The 17,857-nt window shown below is 43.9% G+C and overlaps 1 protein-coding gene across 1 annotated transcript in view; it reads right to left on the reverse strand.

The window, feature by feature from the left end:
• Positions 1 to 340: 340 nt before the first annotated feature.
• adgra1b (adhesion G protein-coupled receptor A1b) overlaps positions 341 to 17,857 on the reverse strand; it is a gene marked incomplete at both ends in the record, with an annotated part of 106,618 nt that continues 89,101 nt past the window's right edge. The window contains 3 exons of the mRNA XM_083696384.1: positions 341 to 1,745; positions 2,293 to 2,388; positions 11,005 to 11,153. Of these exons, the coding sequence (XP_083552510.1) occupies positions 341 to 1,745; positions 2,293 to 2,388; positions 11,005 to 11,153 (1,650 nt within the window). The remainder of the gene's footprint in view (positions 1,746 to 2,292; positions 2,389 to 11,004; positions 11,154 to 17,857) is intronic.

Below are 17,857 nucleotides of genomic sequence, written 5' to 3' on the forward strand. Positions count from 1 at the left end.
GTTCATACATCCACACAGACAGCCACATTCTCAGATATGTTTGTTTCATACTGTGTTGGTAAAAATACCTTCAATAAAAGGTATAATCTTGTGGCATGGGATCCACATCCTCCTTTTGTGTATGGCTGGCCATCAAGGAGCTTATACAAGGATGTCAAGTATCTGTACAGTGAAATAGGACATTATGAAAACAAACAAGAATGCAACCAATCTTGACAGTAAAAATTATACAGATTGTGATGTGTTAAGAGTTACTGAATTATTTCTTTTCCTAGAAAGGGAGGGAGGTGAGGTTTCTTTGAGGGGAGGCTGGTTGCCTATCTGGTCCCCAGTCATTGGACTATACAGTAGTCTCGTTCTTCCAGGGTCCAGTGCGTATATTCCCTGTACTGTCTGAGGCGTACAGCAAGCCCTCGTGTAAGCCACCCTTGAGAATCCCGTTCTGATTGGGCGGATTCTGAGGGTAGGATTGTCTGCGCGAGTGCATCTCCAGGTGGTGATGTGGCACCATCGGGTCCTCCTCTGCCATTTTGCCACAGCCGCACAGAAAGGTGCCCGTGTCACCCGCCTCTGCCTGGCACAGGGTGGGGAAGAGGTCCGCCTTGGCGCAGCATATGTGCCGGTTGCAGGGGGCGTGGCATGTCGCCAAGGCCTCGTGAGCAGCGGCGTGGCACGTGTGGTGACCCTCATGGTGTCCCTCGTGATGGTGGTGGTCCTCGTGAGCCAGGTGGCAGATATGGGCGTGGCACTCGTGCGTGCTGTGAGGACTGTCTGTGTGAGAGCTGTGCACGCTGCCTCCATCTACACTGGAGGGGATGTGGTAGGCGTACTCCCTCTCGCCCCCTCCCCCTCCCCCAGGCCGGTGGTGGCTGAAGTGCCGAGGTTTAGTCCTGCTGCCCTTCAGGCAGCGGTGCAGGTGGACGCCCGGCCGGTAACCCTCAGCGTCGGCATGCAGCAGCACATGGGCAGGCTCCTCCTCCATCAGCTGTTGGCTGTGCAGTGCAGCGCAGCAGGGCGCCACAGGTGCCAGACATGTCACATGGTTCTGTGCGGGCGGCAGGCCGCTCAGCTTGCAGTGGCCTGAGAGGCCGTGGGCATGGTGCCCTAACAGGGCCTTACCCGGGCACGGTGAGTCCAGGTGGCAGTGGCTGTGCCCGTGACCGTGCCCTACGGTATCTCCGTTAATGTTGACCTTGGGACGAGAGTGGGCATGGCCGTGTCCATGGCAGGCATTGGCACGGCGGCCGGGGCAGCAGGAGCACCAGCAGTGCCATACGTCGTCCCGCTTGGCGCAGTGGTGGATAAGCACGAACAGGCCTAGTGTGACGGAGAAGGCACCGTACAGACAGCTGAAGATCATGTCCAGAAAGTGGCCCTGGGACACGGCCAGTGCCCCAAAGGTCCAAGTGGCCAGGAACAGGAAGAGGGTGAAGGCCGCCGTGCGCAGCTGAGCCTTGAAGGAGTGCTCATTGGCTAGAAGGGAGGGGTTGATGGCTGCGTGGCAGCCCGCGTGGCAATGCCCTCCTCCACTGGCAGGGGCGCCAGGCTCGCCCTGGTGGCAGTGGCCCACGTCAGCAGACGGCAGTCTCTGCTGCTCCTCTGTCAGGGCCTTCAGCTCATACTTCCGCTCTGGGTTATGGCGCAGCTGGACAAAAGTGCACAGGAAGTAGATGCAGGTTACCAGGACGATGAGGGCCACGGGGCCGTAGAAGGCTCCCAGGCTGGGCTCCCACGCCATCCAGCAGCTGCAATGCAAACACACTGCATTAGCACATTAGCATCACAGTATGACCTCAGTCTCTGTTTGCTTTACTAAACACACACACAGACAAAACATCCACAGGCATCATTAAGCTGTAAAGTACCTTGGGCAATGTTGTGGCTGAAGTGGGCGGTATGATGTATAATTTAAACTGAGGTGTCATAACATCAAATCTATCTGCATTCTGGAATGGTAATTAAGTAGGCTCGATATTCATTGCGGAGTACGTGTGAATGAAGACTAGGCGCTGTTTGAATACTTTAAAAATGCATCCCTCCCTCCCTTGAAGTCATCACTGATCTCATGTGATCGGACTGGTCAAAGCCAGCTTTCCACCGCATCCAGTCATTTCAGATCAGCGATTTCCTCAAGGAATGGATGGCATTGAATTAGTATTCAAACACTAGAGCCCTAGAGACTGAGCCACTGAGGAAACTGTGACAGAGCAAAACAGATGTTGTGCCCCATTTCCCCACCCTTCTCCTAAAGTATGTGCACTCCCCCATGCGGATTCAAACAGGGGAACCTACTAAGGTGCTTGCTCCCTGCTGCCGTAGTTGTCAATACTGACGGCCGCTGTGATTCCACAGATGATGAAGGGCACTCCGCCACTGACTAAATAAAACCTGGAGGATGGGAGAGAGAGAGAGAGAGGGAAGAGATTACACAACATTTGTGATATATAAAAGTCACTTTATAACACCAATAACCTTCATTTGTAGGACTGTGGTTAATAAATAGTAGAATGCCAGTGTGTGTGTGTGTGAGAAAGAGAGAGAGAGAGAGAGAGAGAAGGGGGGAGAATGTGGTGCGTAAGAGGGATACAGAGAGAGAGAGGTATAAAATGGTATGGAGCTCTCGCATTCCCCTCCTCTCCCCTTCTCTCCTCTTGCCTCTGCTACAAAGGATTAATAACCCCACACCTCCTCAACATGACACCAGCTCTGGGGACCCAGAATATCACAGACAAGCAGGTAAACATTTTGATTTGGTGTTCCCAGAGCTGGGTATATCCACTTTCCCACTCTCCTCAAATATGAGACGTCTTCAACGCACGGCAACTCCTCTCCCTGCTTCTGTTGTGGGGCAGAAAGCAAGCAAGGGACAAACAGTAACACTCTGGAGGAGAGACAACAAAGAAACATCTCTCTCCTCAGACACACTGAGCAGTCACAGCCGAAGCAAACAGCAGTACCACTCTCTCCCTCAGCACCAAGCCCCTCTATCTCTTTCCCTCTCTCCTCTTGCCCTCCCTCGCCCATTCTCATCCTCCCTCGTTTCACTCTCTACCCTTCCTCCCTGCTCTGTCTCCTTTTCCGTCTCTGTCTCCACCCCCCCCCCCCCCCCCCCCGCCTCTCTCTATCTTTCTCCCCATCTCTTCCCTTACACAGACTGTGCCCATCCCAAAATTCAATTACAATCAAGATGTTTGTCTGGGCAGGTAGAAGAGAGGGGGGCATTACCTGGCTTGTCATTGTCTGAGCCCAGTGATTCCCCTGGAGACACGCCTCCGACAGAAAGCCATTTACACAAACGTCAAAGAGATAAGCATAAATGAGAGGAACCCAGTGGATGTTAAAGCCTGAGCTTTATGACCCCCATTCCCCCTCCATCTTTCCAGTCTTCAACCCGGGCTGGCATTCCAGCACACAAGAGTCAACAAGCACTTTCCTTTAGCCTCTCTTTCATTGCACTACTCTATATTTTAAAAGGGTATTCAAACTTGCACACAAAAAGACCGTGCAGAGACTGGCGCCTTTGAGTGAGTTTAAGAGCCAGCAATCATTTGATATAAATAGACACCCACCAAAAGCCCCTGGAGCAAGAAGAGTCTCTCTCTCTCTCTCTCTCATATGCTACTGTAACTCAGGTCCCAAGTACAATACAATATTTCCTTATGTGGGAGACCTCACATAAACTCACTGCTCATAAACTAGTAAACTAGTGCGAAAAAGGTGTGTAAGTCCTGTCTGTGCTGTGTTCAACTCGCCTGTGACAAGGCACTGCACTGAACTACTAGAGTTCCATTAACAGTAGATCATCTCAATTTTGGCTTCTGTATGGTGACAATGCATTGGACTGACTATTATACTGAAGAATGGAGCCCAGTTACATTATGTACAGTATGTGAGCTGTACACTTATTGGGAATGAGTCATTTAAACAGTTGCCCCACAAAGAGCAGGCCTGTCACTGTGACCTTAACGCTGGATTAGCTGACTGCCCAATAAGATGTCATCAGATTCTGTCACTGTGCTGAGTCTGGGCTGAGGGTGAGACGAGCAGGAATGGGGAGGCTGAGGAAAATTGATTTGTCTCCAGCAGCTAAGTCTCATTGCCTGGTCCCCTCTGACAGCGCGCATTACAGTCAATCACGGAGGATCAACTCTGCAGCATCGCCACCGCTGCTGCTGTATGTCCTCAGCCACAATATCCCCTGTACTGGTGGCTGAGGAGCTGCCTGTGAGGACAGAGCACCTCAGAGGCCGTGGTTCCTTATCCTGCAGGGTCCTTATCCTGAATGACTCTCATTGACATGCAGCTCTGCAGATGGATCACACAGAAGTGACCCAACAAGCACTCTAGAATGTCCTCACTAAGCCTGCATACATCTACACTATACAATACCTTTTAACCCCATTTTCAATAAAGCTCTAAAAATGCAACAGTCTAATGACATTGTCATTTTCCAAGACATGGTGAAGTTGTGTTGGTGTGGATACTGTCTGGCTGTCTCCATGTCTTGAAACCTTCTATCAGTCTAACAGGCTTTCGAGCAAATTGAGTTACACAGCACACTCAAGATCTGCAAAGGACACACACAGCACCTTCTTCCTCGAGGAAAAGTGTCTGTCCCAACGATGATCCTCTTAAATGTGCCAAACAAGGTGAGTAAGCAGAAAATAATACATACATACAAAAATATTAAATCACCAAAGCGGTTATGAATTAGAGCTGTCAAACACTAAGCAGATGTAGACTTGTGATAAGGTTGCGCAGCTCTAAAATCCAACGGCTCAGCAGCCTCACAGGTTATTGAGGTAATTAGTTACAGCCTGGGTGACGCCATGGCAACATGTTGTTTAAGTCTCTGCTCTTTCACTTGAATAGGTTATCACTGTGTCCCAATAGCCTCTATTCCTTGCAAGAATTACAATGCCATGACACACAGTACATGTTGTATAATATCTCCATATACAGTGCCCTGTGTAAGCAATTGTTATATCAACAAGCGTCTTTCTCTCTCTCCAGAACCGAGTAGTTTGGGAGGCTGCTGCTGGGAGGCTGCTGCCTCTCACTAAGCTAAGTGCTTTAGCTGTCCTGTTGTTCAGAAGTGTAATGGGTGCAAGTTCAGTATTTCACAGTACAGCTCATTGTGTTTCATGGAAGCCAGCAGCACTGCCTGGCAGGTCAGGAGGCTTGGTAAGACAGCCCATGTCACGACCATCAGGTCAAGCATCAAAAACTCCCTGTGACGTATCTCAGCTAAAAACCTGCTCCCCCTCCACTTACAAGTGCAATCTGTCATTCAAGCAACAACAAAGTGAGCTTTTTTGGTGAACAGATGAGGGATGGGGCTGGAGAAATGTAACCACTCAATTTCATAGACAGAGCTATGAATGCCAGGACTGACCATCCATGAGATCATTATAGATATATAATGTGAGAGTGAAATTTTTTTAAATGCCGGTGCATTGCAGTAGCCTTTATAAGATGGGCTGAGGCGGGGTCAGTCATGCAAAGCACTCGCGATATTCAATTAAACATTAATTTCATTTGCTGGAGAGGAGACTTAACATTCTCAAAAGAAACAACTGAAGATGGCTGCAGTACAGGCCTGGCAGAGCATCATTAGAAAAGGTATCCAGTATCTGGTGGGGTCAATGGGTCGCAGACTTCAGCCAGTTTTTTACAAAGGATTGTTGACCAAATACTAAACATGGGTGCTTAATTTGGATATTTGATAAATCTTTCCCATCACTTTTGGTGCCCAGAAATTGTCAGACTATGTCTAAAAAGTGTTGTTATGTCTTCATGGTGACATATACAGAAAATCCTTAATAAAAGCTGAGAATCTCTACTTTCACCTCATAGTAATTGTTGTTGTGGCTTCACTGTACCATTACTTATGCAGGGCTCTGTACATCCCTCAAAGCAAACCCTTTTCTATATCTCCTAAAAAATTAAATGGAAGGTAAAAACATTACAATCTTTTATCTGTTATGTTTCAGCTGTTGAATATAATTCTTCAGCCAAATGTGTGACATATTTCAGCTTTAAGCTAGGACTTTGCATAATGAGGAGCATGACTGAATTAGCATTGCAAACTTGCCAACTGGCATCCCACCATATTTGAATATGAAGCCAATGAACCAGGAGATTGGTTCTCATAGTTTTGCTAAGGTTATGTAAATTATGACAATATGTTCGATAACAGTCCTCAGGAGATCAAGACGATGATGATGATGATGATGAAGATGAAGATGATAATAACAACAACACACACATGCTCCCTGGACAGATAATATCCGCTGCCTCAATGAGAACAATTGTTGCTATCTGGGGGTATTTATCAGACTAATCACCACATTATGTGAGTCAGATTATTCAAACCAGAACCTCTTTGTAGTGCAGAGAATAACTCAAATAAGTTACATTCAAAATGTAACTTCTTGATATAAGAAAAGCACTAGCTTCTGAGGAACCAGACACAATAAATCAGAAGCAGTGGTGGTAATATCACTGTAGACTCTACAGTGATATTACCACCACTGCTACAGTGTAGAGTGTCTGACGTGAACAAGGCCAGAGACAGAGGTATGCAGACTATATACAGTGACCTGCATAAGTAATGGACAGTGAAGCATTTTTTCTTATTTTGGCTCTAGACAGGTATAGAGTATTAGAATACTTAAAATGATAGTTCACCCAAAAATCATATATAACCTTTGACATTGGTCTTTCTACACTTTGCTCTGGCTGGCTGCAGTTGGCTGTCTGTCCTCTTAGGCTTTCTGAAGCTGATTTCTGAAGAGGCTTCACCTCTCTCTTGGATGTGTGGATCCACATATTAGTACCTGAAGTACAGGACATCTCTGTCTTTCCCATCCTGACCCACAGCTCAACTTTTAACATAAGTTCAGCTGAATGGCTGCAGCATGACCCTAACCTGCAGGACAATTGTATAGAGATTTATTCCTAGCTATCTAATGTATAAACACATTGGTTTAAATGGTACTTGGCTAGATATGTCAATAACCACAGCTGTATGATTGCAGCAAATGAGCAGTGCATTTTTATTAGATTAAATGAATGACACTGACAGTGAATTGGGTAAATGATGATGGAAAGGTAAGATAATTTAGTAAATTAACGTTAGGTACATACCCAGTCATACAGGTGCAGTTCGGAGTCAGGATACAGTTGTTTGTCTTGTTGACAATAACCCACGCCTTGTACAACTCCGTCTTCTTGCCCTGTCTTTGGCTAGGCAGCACCTCAGTCTTCAGCACTACAAAGTTTTGATCTTGGTAATCGTGAAATTGTATGTCTTGGACGTGACGACACAGAACAAAGTTGTACGCATCAAGCGACTTGTACGCTTTTAACTTCTCCCGGGTATAAACACTTGGAGTGTCGATCAGGTAAGTACGTATGTCTGGCAACTGAAGGCTTGGCCATTTCGTTTCGTCGTTTAACCATTGACAGGCCAATGCATATGGGCCTGCATACGTATCCCATTCACCAAGGTTAATTTCGTAGCATAACAGTGCCTATCACTGGGTGACAAGCTGTTGTAGTAAGCGGAGAACATTTTAAAACTAAAATCTAAAGCTAATACGTTAAGTAATAACATAGGCGACATCAAATTAGTTCGCCAGCTGTCTTCCTCTCTTCATTTGTCCTTTGTTGTCTTTAGCAACGCGAGTTTTCTGCAACCTTGATCATCCCCAATGTTTACAAACATATAATTGGCCTATACTCCAAAAGTTTGGATTTGAAATCAAACATACAGTGCCCTGTGTAAGCAATTGTTATATCAACAAGTTCAGTATTTCACAGTACAGCTCATTGTGTTTCATGGAAGCCAGCAGCACTGCCTGGCAGGTCAGGAGGCTTGTTAAAAAGACAGCCCATGTCACGACCACCAGGTCAAGCATAGAAAACTCCCTGTGACGCATCCTGGCCAGGTGCTCTCTGTGAAACGCAGTCCCCACCAACAAACCTGCTCCCTCACCATTTAAAGGTGAACAAAATGGGCTCCCCATCACTTTTTTGGTAAACAAATGAGGGATGGGGCTGGAGAAATGTAACCACTCAATTTCATACAAAGAGCTATGGATGCAAGGACTGACCATCCATGAGATCATTGTAGTTATATATGTATAATAATATATAGTGCCCTGCGTACGTAATGGGACAGTGAATCATCTTTTCTTCTTTTGGCTCTATACTCCAAATGTTTGGATTTGAAATCAAACAATAAGTAGAACTGGTTATATTCTCAGCTTTGATTTGATGGTATTTGTGTACATATTGGTTTCACCATTTAGAAATGACAACAGTTTTTATACATAGTTCCCTTATTTTATAGCACCGAAAGTAATGGGACAGATTCATATAATGTCCAAATTAAGCACTCGTTTAGTATTTGGTCGACAATCCTTAGCATGCAATGCAACTGCCTGAAGTCTGCAACCCATTGACCCCACCAGATGCTGGGTATATTCTCTGGTGATGCTCTGCCAGGCCTGTACTGCAGCCATCTTCAGTTGTTGTTTGTTGTGAGATCTTTTTGCCTAAAGTCTTATCATAAGGAAATGAAATGCATGTTCAATTGGATTTAAATCTGAAGATTGACTTGGCTAGTCAATAACTTTCCACTTTTTGGCCCTGAAAAACTCCCTAGTTGCCTCAGCAGTATGTTTTGGGTCACTGTCTTACTGTATGAGGAAGCGCCAGAATTTGGAGGCATTTGGTTGTCCTCGAACAGACAAGATGTTTCTATACATTTCAGAATACATTCTGCTGCTGCCGTCAGCAGTTACAATCATCAATTAAGACAAGTTAGCTAGTTCTAGTGGCAGCTATACATGCTGTAACATTTTGTTGTTGATGCTTGACCTGATGGTCGTGAAATGGTACGTCTTATTAACAAGCCTCCTGACCTGCCAGGTAGTGCTGCTGGCTTCCATAAAACACAATGAGCTGTACTGTGAAATACTGAACTTGCACCCATTACACTTCTGAACAACAGGACAGCTAAAGCACTTAGCTTAGTGAGAGGCAGCAGCCTCCCAGCAGCAGCCTCCCAAAGCAGCCTCCCAAACTGCTCGGTTCTGGAGAGAGGGAAAGACCCTTGTTGATATAACAATTGCTTACACAGGGCACTGTATATGGAGATATTACACAACCAATGTACTGTATGTCATGGCATTGTAATTCTTGCAAGGAATAGAGGCCACAGTGACAACCTATTCAAGTGAAAGAGCAGAGACTTAAACAACTATGTATACAAATAAAAACTGAGAATATCTACTTTAGCCTCATAGTAATTGCTTGATTTCAAATCCAAATTTTGGAGTATAGAGCCAAATGAAGAAAAAATGCTTCACTGTCTCATTACTTACGCAGGGCACTGTGATCCAACAACTCATCTTAGTAGGAGGTAATCGTGTTTTTCAAGAATAATAAACAAATACCAGAAACAAACCTCACATATGCACAAACACACCATGCAGACACACACATATTTACATGGACAGCACCACACCAGATATTTTTTCCTTCAAGGAACCCACAAATCAAATCATCTCTGTTTTTGGTAGCAAACAACCGGTTTCAACAGAACATAAAATAGAGACAATGGTCTCCACAGCCTTTAACAACTGAGAACAACACTGCAAAGGATTGGATTTGGAGGAATGAGGCTTTAATCAGGAGCAGGCAAATGCTATTGTACAAGAATCCTACATGTCTGTCTGGTTCACAAAAGACAGAGGAAAAGTTAAATAAGAAAGCATGGAATTGTTCACTGAACTAGTCCTTCACTGTACAGCACGCACGCACACACACCACACTTCACAGCCTTTATATATATATATATGTATATATATATATATATATATATATATATATATAGAGAGAGAGAGAGAGAGAGAATGGTCACCCAGAGTGGGGGGATTATTGTTGGTAAGATGGGGGTTCAAACATTCCCTCATCTTCCTGCCATATAACCACAACACTAATGATCTCTCTGATGTTCTAAAGGCCAGGACAGACGACCATTTGGCTTTATCTGATTCATCGTAACACGATCACACTTGCGTCTCGAAAACAGCACGCGGTTCAATCACGCCCCCCTCCAGCTGGCAGGGGAGCGGTATAAATGCATTTGCTCAACTTTAAACAATGGTTCTGAATGCCACTACATCAAGTGGTAAAACAGACTCACTCACTTCTGACGGATTTCTGACAAGGGATCCAAAAGACAATCACTTGCTGACTACATTACCACTATCAAGGCTCTGAAGCTTGCCCCCGCGAGGATGAGCTCAACAGACAACAAAGAACATAACCACTGGTGGCGAAACTGACTGTATGCTGCTTAGAAGAAGTCTTCTGTGACGAGAGAAGAACATCACTACATCCTGCTCTCTATCCCAGAGAGAGACACCCCAAAGAGGTGTGCCTTGGACTCTGATCCGACCATGTTGCCCAAGTCTTTCCACTCCAAATGCATAAATATATTGACAACAATCTCTTCCTTACTTTCTTGACATTACATATTAGATCATTACAATTTATATGGTTGATTCTTTTATGTTTGATATCATACTTATTAATGTTGTATTTCATTGCATGTCATCTAGTGTTTCTTAGCCCAGTTAATAAATACTATTTGTATATAACCAGGTGTTGTGTTTCTTTTGTCTTGACAAATGCTGGCTCTAAGATTTAGAACAATTAAATAACTTACTAAGATAATTGATAGTCATCAAATACCCTTCAGACTGACATAGGCATAAGTGTTACCTCCTTTATATCTTACTGTTTATTAATAATTTAATTGATTAAACTGGGTCCCTTCACTGGGTCCTATTTTCCCATAACTTAGATTATGGGTGGTGCCCCTAGGTAATATGATCTGTACTTTGTGCAAATACATATTTGGTAACACTTCCATATCCTTCCCTAAGGATTATATCTCATATAAAGCGACATTCTTTACATTGTGCTTACCTCAGCATGGGCTGTTTGGGGGGGAGTGCAGGCGGGTCGCCATCCTGGGCCTGCGGGGGCTTCTTGGTGACCTGCTTGTAAATGTTCCGAGCCGTGACCCCCAGCCACAGCATGGTGGAGAGAGATGAGTAGTGTAACACCACGCCCACCTGCGACAGGAGACAGACGGACACAGTCTCACTCTGTGTGCATCTCCACATCATTTCATACATTTATCACACTGACTCTACACATCTCTCACCCTCTCAGCTCTCAGTGATTTCTGTATGCAGGGTCTATCTGTTGTGCTCAATGAATTACATTCCATAAGAACAGCATTCTTTTTCCAAAACATGATTTCAAGCTACATCATTTGTTGTACAACAAAACATAAACAATACAGTAAAAAGTCCTTATTGCTTTGGTTTTCAAGAGGTACAACACTTTCTACTCTCTTAAAGGTTTTTAGGAGTAATATTCATCATAATCAATGAGTATACAGTATTTGGAAATTACTTAAAAATCACTCATCGCTGCTTTAACACCAATTACCACATCACTTTCACATACACTGTCAATGTCACTTTTAGGCCCAATACACCCCTTGCCCCTACCCCTCCGTTTTGCGCGTTAACGCGTAGGGGTACGGTGTCCCGATTCTTGTTGGGATAGAGGGGTAGGGCGAAGCGGTAGGGCTACATGGCCCTCCAAAGGGAGGTTTCTCAGAGGCACACTCAAAACCGAGTGTTATGAGAAATCTCCCAGAATGTCTTGCAAGATGGTGGTGAACGCTGCACAAGCAACAAAAGAAAACCACAAATGTAAGTATTTTCTTCGTTAATAAAGTAGGATATGATAATCACCGTTTTATCTTGGTTTAATGTTGTTTTAATGTATTATAGACTTTTCTTTATAACAAGCAAAACAAAAAATCGCTAGTATGCTTATGTCTCTAGCTAGCTAGCTAACATTACAACATTGTTTTAACGTTGAACACGTCTTCTTTTTCTTACATTTCTCCCATTTGCTCCGATCACGCAAGAGAAATCACCACAGCTGAAGACGTCATTGAGAGATTCGAAATGTCCGGCAACAAACTCGTCGCGTCTGTTTACGTAAACGCCATGATGACTACTGATGACGGATTAGGGTCTTGTTCCGAGGGGCAAGTCGAAAAGCGAGGTGCTCTCGAAAAAGAGGGGTACAGGTAAAAATAATGGGATTGGGCCTAAGGGTCTTTTCAGAGACTTTCCTTTGGAGATAAGACTACCATGCCACATGTGGACTGTGGCATTTAGAAAGTGCAATTAAACCACCAGGGTAAACAAATTGCAATGTTATATCCCCTTAACACTAGACTGAGAGGACAATAAGCTTTTAATAACTGAACAATCCAAATATGAATATGAATGCCAGTCACGTCTACAATGCGAGAATGTGAGAAAGAGAGAGAGAGAGAGGGAATTATAATGTGTTGTCTTTCCCCAAGCAAACTCTGTTCACTCGGCGAACACAAAACTAAGAGGCATCCAATGAAATAATCTTGCTCCAGTCTGCTGAATCTACAAGGATTACAGGAACCATACTGGAGATGTGATACTAATTGGAAGTGTCCTTGAGCTGGTTAATGGGGAGGAAGAGCTCAGTGAGTAGGTGGTAGGTATATGGTCTTACTCAAATTTTTTTTTTTTAATTGATAAGTTGATGTTCGCTATTGTTGATTAAACACCCACACGGCTGCCCATAATTTCAACAACAATGTTGCTCGCTTTTTGAAGTGTGACTGACCAGCCAGGAGTCATTTGATACAGACAGTGAGTGAATGAAAGAGCTATTGGATAGAATGACGACCAATCCCAACCACAATCTCACAGACTAGTGGCTTGCTTCATTCAGCTATGATAGTGATTAACATTGACCTGCTTTTTAAAATTGGTACTACTTTTTAAAATCCCCCTTGATTAACTAAAGATGAATCGAATAATCAAACTCATCCCTAATAGATGGGTTATGATTCCCTTACAGTTCTTGCCCAGATGCTTTTGAATGAGTAGAGACACCCAGCTTTTTTTCAGTTGTGGTTTAAGTTGAGTAATTGTCGTAAAGACACTGACTAACAATAGAAAAGGCAGAGCGACAATGCAGAAGCGTGAGCGGAGACACAAAGGGAGGGAGGAAGATGCATGAGGTGAGGGGAAAGGGTTGGGGGAGCGAGAGATGCATTTGCTTGAAGCGTTGAGAGGCTGCCAGAGATGGTTCCAGAGCTCCTTGAAGTTCCCCAATCAGAGGGGGTGGCATGTACCCAAGCTCCCCCAGGGAGGTGGCTCCCCGCTGGGCTTGAGTGCAGTCGGCAGGCTGTGTCGACATCACTGTGTGATCACACATACTTTCAGCCATCTCCCCTGGCGACCATGTAATCATCCCAAATACTGCCACTACTGGCTGGGCCTAGGGACGGTAGACAAACTAGACCAAATCCCAAACGCGAGGGAATTACACCCATTAACAGTAACAAGATACTGTAGATACATGCAATATTTTCATATTCAGCTAGAAATCATTCGATCAGACAAACAAGCAGTACTGAGGAGCACTAGAGGTGCAGATTAAACACCTGCAGTGATGATACCGTTAAGTCTCATATCTACACATCTTTGGAGATTTGACCATTGTGGATGTTTTCTTCATTGACCTTGTCTGTGCATTGTCGCAAGGTGGCTACTCGGCACTCATATTGCTACTGCATATATCTTAGACAGTGAACGTGATGGAGAAAATGTTAATTGAGGGATATTAATGTGATGTTAAAGTGACAATTTGCAATTGGTACATCAACTTTTGGTCTTTTAAATGAATTATATAGTCATTGATTAAAAAAATAACTTATAAATGCCTCATGAGCTAAGTTCAACTGTCTTACCCATCTGAACCCAAAATATTAGCTTGTTTTACTTAATTTTTTATAAACAAGCACTGTATAGCTTCAAAACATGGTTTAAGCTATAATTTTAACAACAGTGCCCTGCGTAAGAAATGGGACAGTGAAGAATGTTTTCTTCTTTTGGCTCCATACTCCAAAAGTTGGATTTGAAAACAAACAATTACTGTGAGGTTAAAGCGGAGATTCCCATCTTTATTTGAGGGTTTTTGTGTACAAATTGGTTTTACCATATAGAATTGTTTTATAGAACCATTTTTTTTATACAGTCCCCCTATGTCAGGGCACCAGAAGTGCCTTTGAAGTTTGTTATTGGTGTCTGTCATCATGAGAACCAAAGAGCTGTCAATGAAAGTCAAGGAAGCCATTATTAGGCTGAAAGATAATGAGAAAACGATTATCAGAAACATAGCCAAAACCTTAGGCTTGCCAAAATCAGCAGTTTGGAACATCATTAAAACGAAAAGAAAAAAAGCACTGGTGAGCTCAGCAATCAGAAAAAGGCTGGTAGGCCTGGAACACTTCTACAGTGGATGATCAAAGAATGCTTACCATAATTAAGAAAAACCACAAAACAACTTTCCCACAGATCTGAAACACTCTCCAGGAGGTAGGTGTAAATGTGTCAGAGACTGCCATCAAAGAATACATCACCAGTCGAACTACAAAGGCTTCACTGCAAGGTGCACTAGTTATCCTAAAAAAAGATGGTCAGGTTACTGTTTTTTAAAAAGTACATAAAAAGCCTGCAGAGGTATGGAAAAGGGTCTTATGGACAGAAAAGATTAATATTATCATGTACCAAAGTGATTGCAAGTGAAATGTTTGGAGATGATCTGCCCAAGATTTACAACATACCACTTCATCTGTGAAACATGGTGGAGGGGGTGTTATGGTTAGGGCATGTATTGCTGACACTAGAACTGGCAACATTGTCTTCATTGATGATGTAACTGCTAACTGCAGCAGCAGAATGTATTCTGAAGTGTACAGAAATAACTTGTCTGCTCAAGAAAAAATATTGCCATAGCAACTAGGGAGTTTTTCAGGGCCAAAAAGTGGAAAATGGTCTTGACTGGCCAAGGAATCTTCAGATTTAAATCCAATTGACCATGCATTTCATTTCCTGATGATAAAACAAACAACTGAAGATGGCTGCAGTACAGTACATATGCCTGGCAGAGCATCACCAGAGAAGATAACCAGCGTCTGGTGGGGATCAATGGGTCACAGACTTCAGGCAGTTATTGCATGCAAAGGATTGTCTACCAAATACTAAATATGAGTGCTTAATTAGGACATTATTGAATCTTTCCCATTACTTATGGTGCCCTGCAATTTCTGAATGGTGACACCAATATGTACACAAATACCATCAAATAAAAGCTGAGAATCTCTACCTTAACCTTGTAGTTATTGTTTCAAATCCAAACTTTTGGAGTGTAGAGCCAAAAGAAGAAAAGATGCTTCACTGTCCCATTACTTACGCAGGGCACTATATATTATTATACATTATATATAACTACAATGATCTCATGGATGGTCAGTCCTTGCATTCATAGCTCTGTCTATAAAATTGAGAGTAGTTAAGTTTCTCCAGCCCTATCCCTCATCTGTTTACCAAAAAAGTGGTGGGGAGCCCATTTTGTTCACCTTTAAATGGTGAGGGAGCAGGTTTGTTGGTGGGGGCTGCGTTTCACAGCGGGCACCGGGCCAGGATGCATCACAGGGAGTTTTTGATGCTTGACCTTGTGGTCGTGAGGTGGACTGTCAATCACCAAGCCTCCTGACCTGCCAGGTAGTGCTGCTGGCTTCCATGAAACACAATGAGCAGTACTGTGAAATACTGAACTTGCACCCATTACACTTCTGAACAACAGGACAGCTAAAGCATTTAGCTTAGTGAGAGGCAGCAACCTCCCAGCATGCACTGATTGCTGGGTTCTGCAGAGAGAGAAAGGTGCTTGTTCATATAAATAGACAATGAGCTTTTTACTGAAATGTCAAAAATGATAGACTGTACATCAATCTTTTGCCAGCTCAATCCCGGTTTGCTGAGGTGAGCTGGAAAGGGGAGAAGTTTCAAAACCTCCTTGAAAAGAAATGGAATGGAACTCAGACAAGGATAGTGTGCATCCCTGACTTACTTGCCTTGTCTGCTGCTTTTATTAAGACATAATTCAGTCTCTCTCTCTCTCTCTCTCTCTATCTGTATCTATCTATCTATCTATCTATCTATCTATCTATCTATCTATCTATCTATCTATATATATATATATATGCACTCACTGAACACTTTATTAGGAACACCTGTACACCTTCTCATGTTTTCTTTGCACACTTTGGGTCCGTTAATACCAATCAATCATCGCTTGAATGCCACAGCCTATTTGAGTATTGTTTCTGACCATGTGCATCCCTTCATGGTCACAATTTACCCATCTTCTAATGGCTACTTCCAGCACAATGCACCATGTCACAAAGCAAAAGTCATCTCAAACTGGTTTCATGAACATGAAAATGAGTTCAGTGTTCTTCACTGGCCTTCCCAGTCACCAGATCTGAATCCAATAGAACACCTTTGTGATGTGGTAGAACGGGAGATTCACAGCTTGAAAGTGCACCCAACATCTTGTGGAATCAATGCCACGAAGAATTTAGGCTGTTTTGAGAGCAAAGGGAAGCCCTGCTCCACTTTATTAGGTACACCTTGCTAGTACTGGGTTGGACCCCCTTTTGTAGCCCATCGGCTTCAAGGTTCGATGTGTTGTGCGTTCAGAGATGGTCTTCTGCATACCTTGGTTGTAATGAGTGGTTATTTGAGTTACTGTTGCCTTTCTATCATCTCGAACCAGTCTGGCCATTCTCCTCTGACCTCTGGCATCAACAAGGCATTTTTGCCCAGAGAACTGCCGCTCACTGGATATTTTCTCTTTTTCTGACCATTCTCTGTAAACTCTAGAGATGGTTGTGCATGAAAATCCCAGTAGATCAGCAGTTACTGAAATACTCAGACCAGCCTGTCTGGCACCAACAACCATGCCACGTTCAAAGTCACTTAAATCACCTTTCTTCCCCATTTTGATGCTCGGTTTGAACTTCAGCAGGTCGTCTTGACCATGTCTACATGCCTAAATGCATTGAGTTGCTGCTATGTGATTGGCTGATTAGATATTTGCGTTACCGAGCAGTTGAACATGTGTACCTAATAAAGTGGCCGGTGAGTGTATATGGACAGATGAGATTAATATTATGTACCAGAGTATATATAGTTATGACACAACGTCATGAATTTCTCACATAGGCCTTCAGTATATCTGAACTATCTCTTGAAGATATCAAAGAATCAAGCTGTTTCCTTGTTCCTGTTTTCCCCAATTAGAACCATGTTGGTGTCCTGACCTGGCCGACTTCAGGGCTTCCACTCCCACCACTGACACATCCAGCCCTGCTCTACATCCAGCCCTGCTCTACATCCAGCCCTGCTCTACATCCAGCCCTGCTCTACATCCAGCCCTGCTCTACATCCAGCCCTGCTCTACAAGGGTCAGGGTTAGCCAAGAGTTAATGCAGCCATTGGGGGAGAGAAAGCACTTTGTTGACCCTCTTATCTAATCCACACCCACGTAGTGTATATGGGCATCAGAACCAACGTATCCCAGCTGGCGCCTCTTTCTTCTCTCTCTCTCTCTCTCTCTCTCTCTCTCTCTCTCTCTCTCTCTCTCTCTCTCTCTCAATCACAGCCCAGGGGCTAGGGGAGTGGCCACACTCCCCCTGAGACAACAGGCTAATTAAGACAACAAACTGCTCTAGAAAAGCCCCTTGTGGAAGAGCCCCCCCCCCCCCCCCTCCATATGATATGGCCAGCCATCATTACAGTCACCTAGGGCTAGAAAATACACAGGAAGTAGAGAGCAGGAGAGTGCATTCGTGTGG

The sequence above is a fragment of the Argentina silus genome, assembly GCF_951799395.1.
Source record: "Argentina silus genome assembly, chromosome: X".
Classification (NCBI taxonomy): Eukaryota; Metazoa; Chordata; class Actinopteri; order Argentiniformes; family Argentinidae; genus Argentina; species Argentina silus.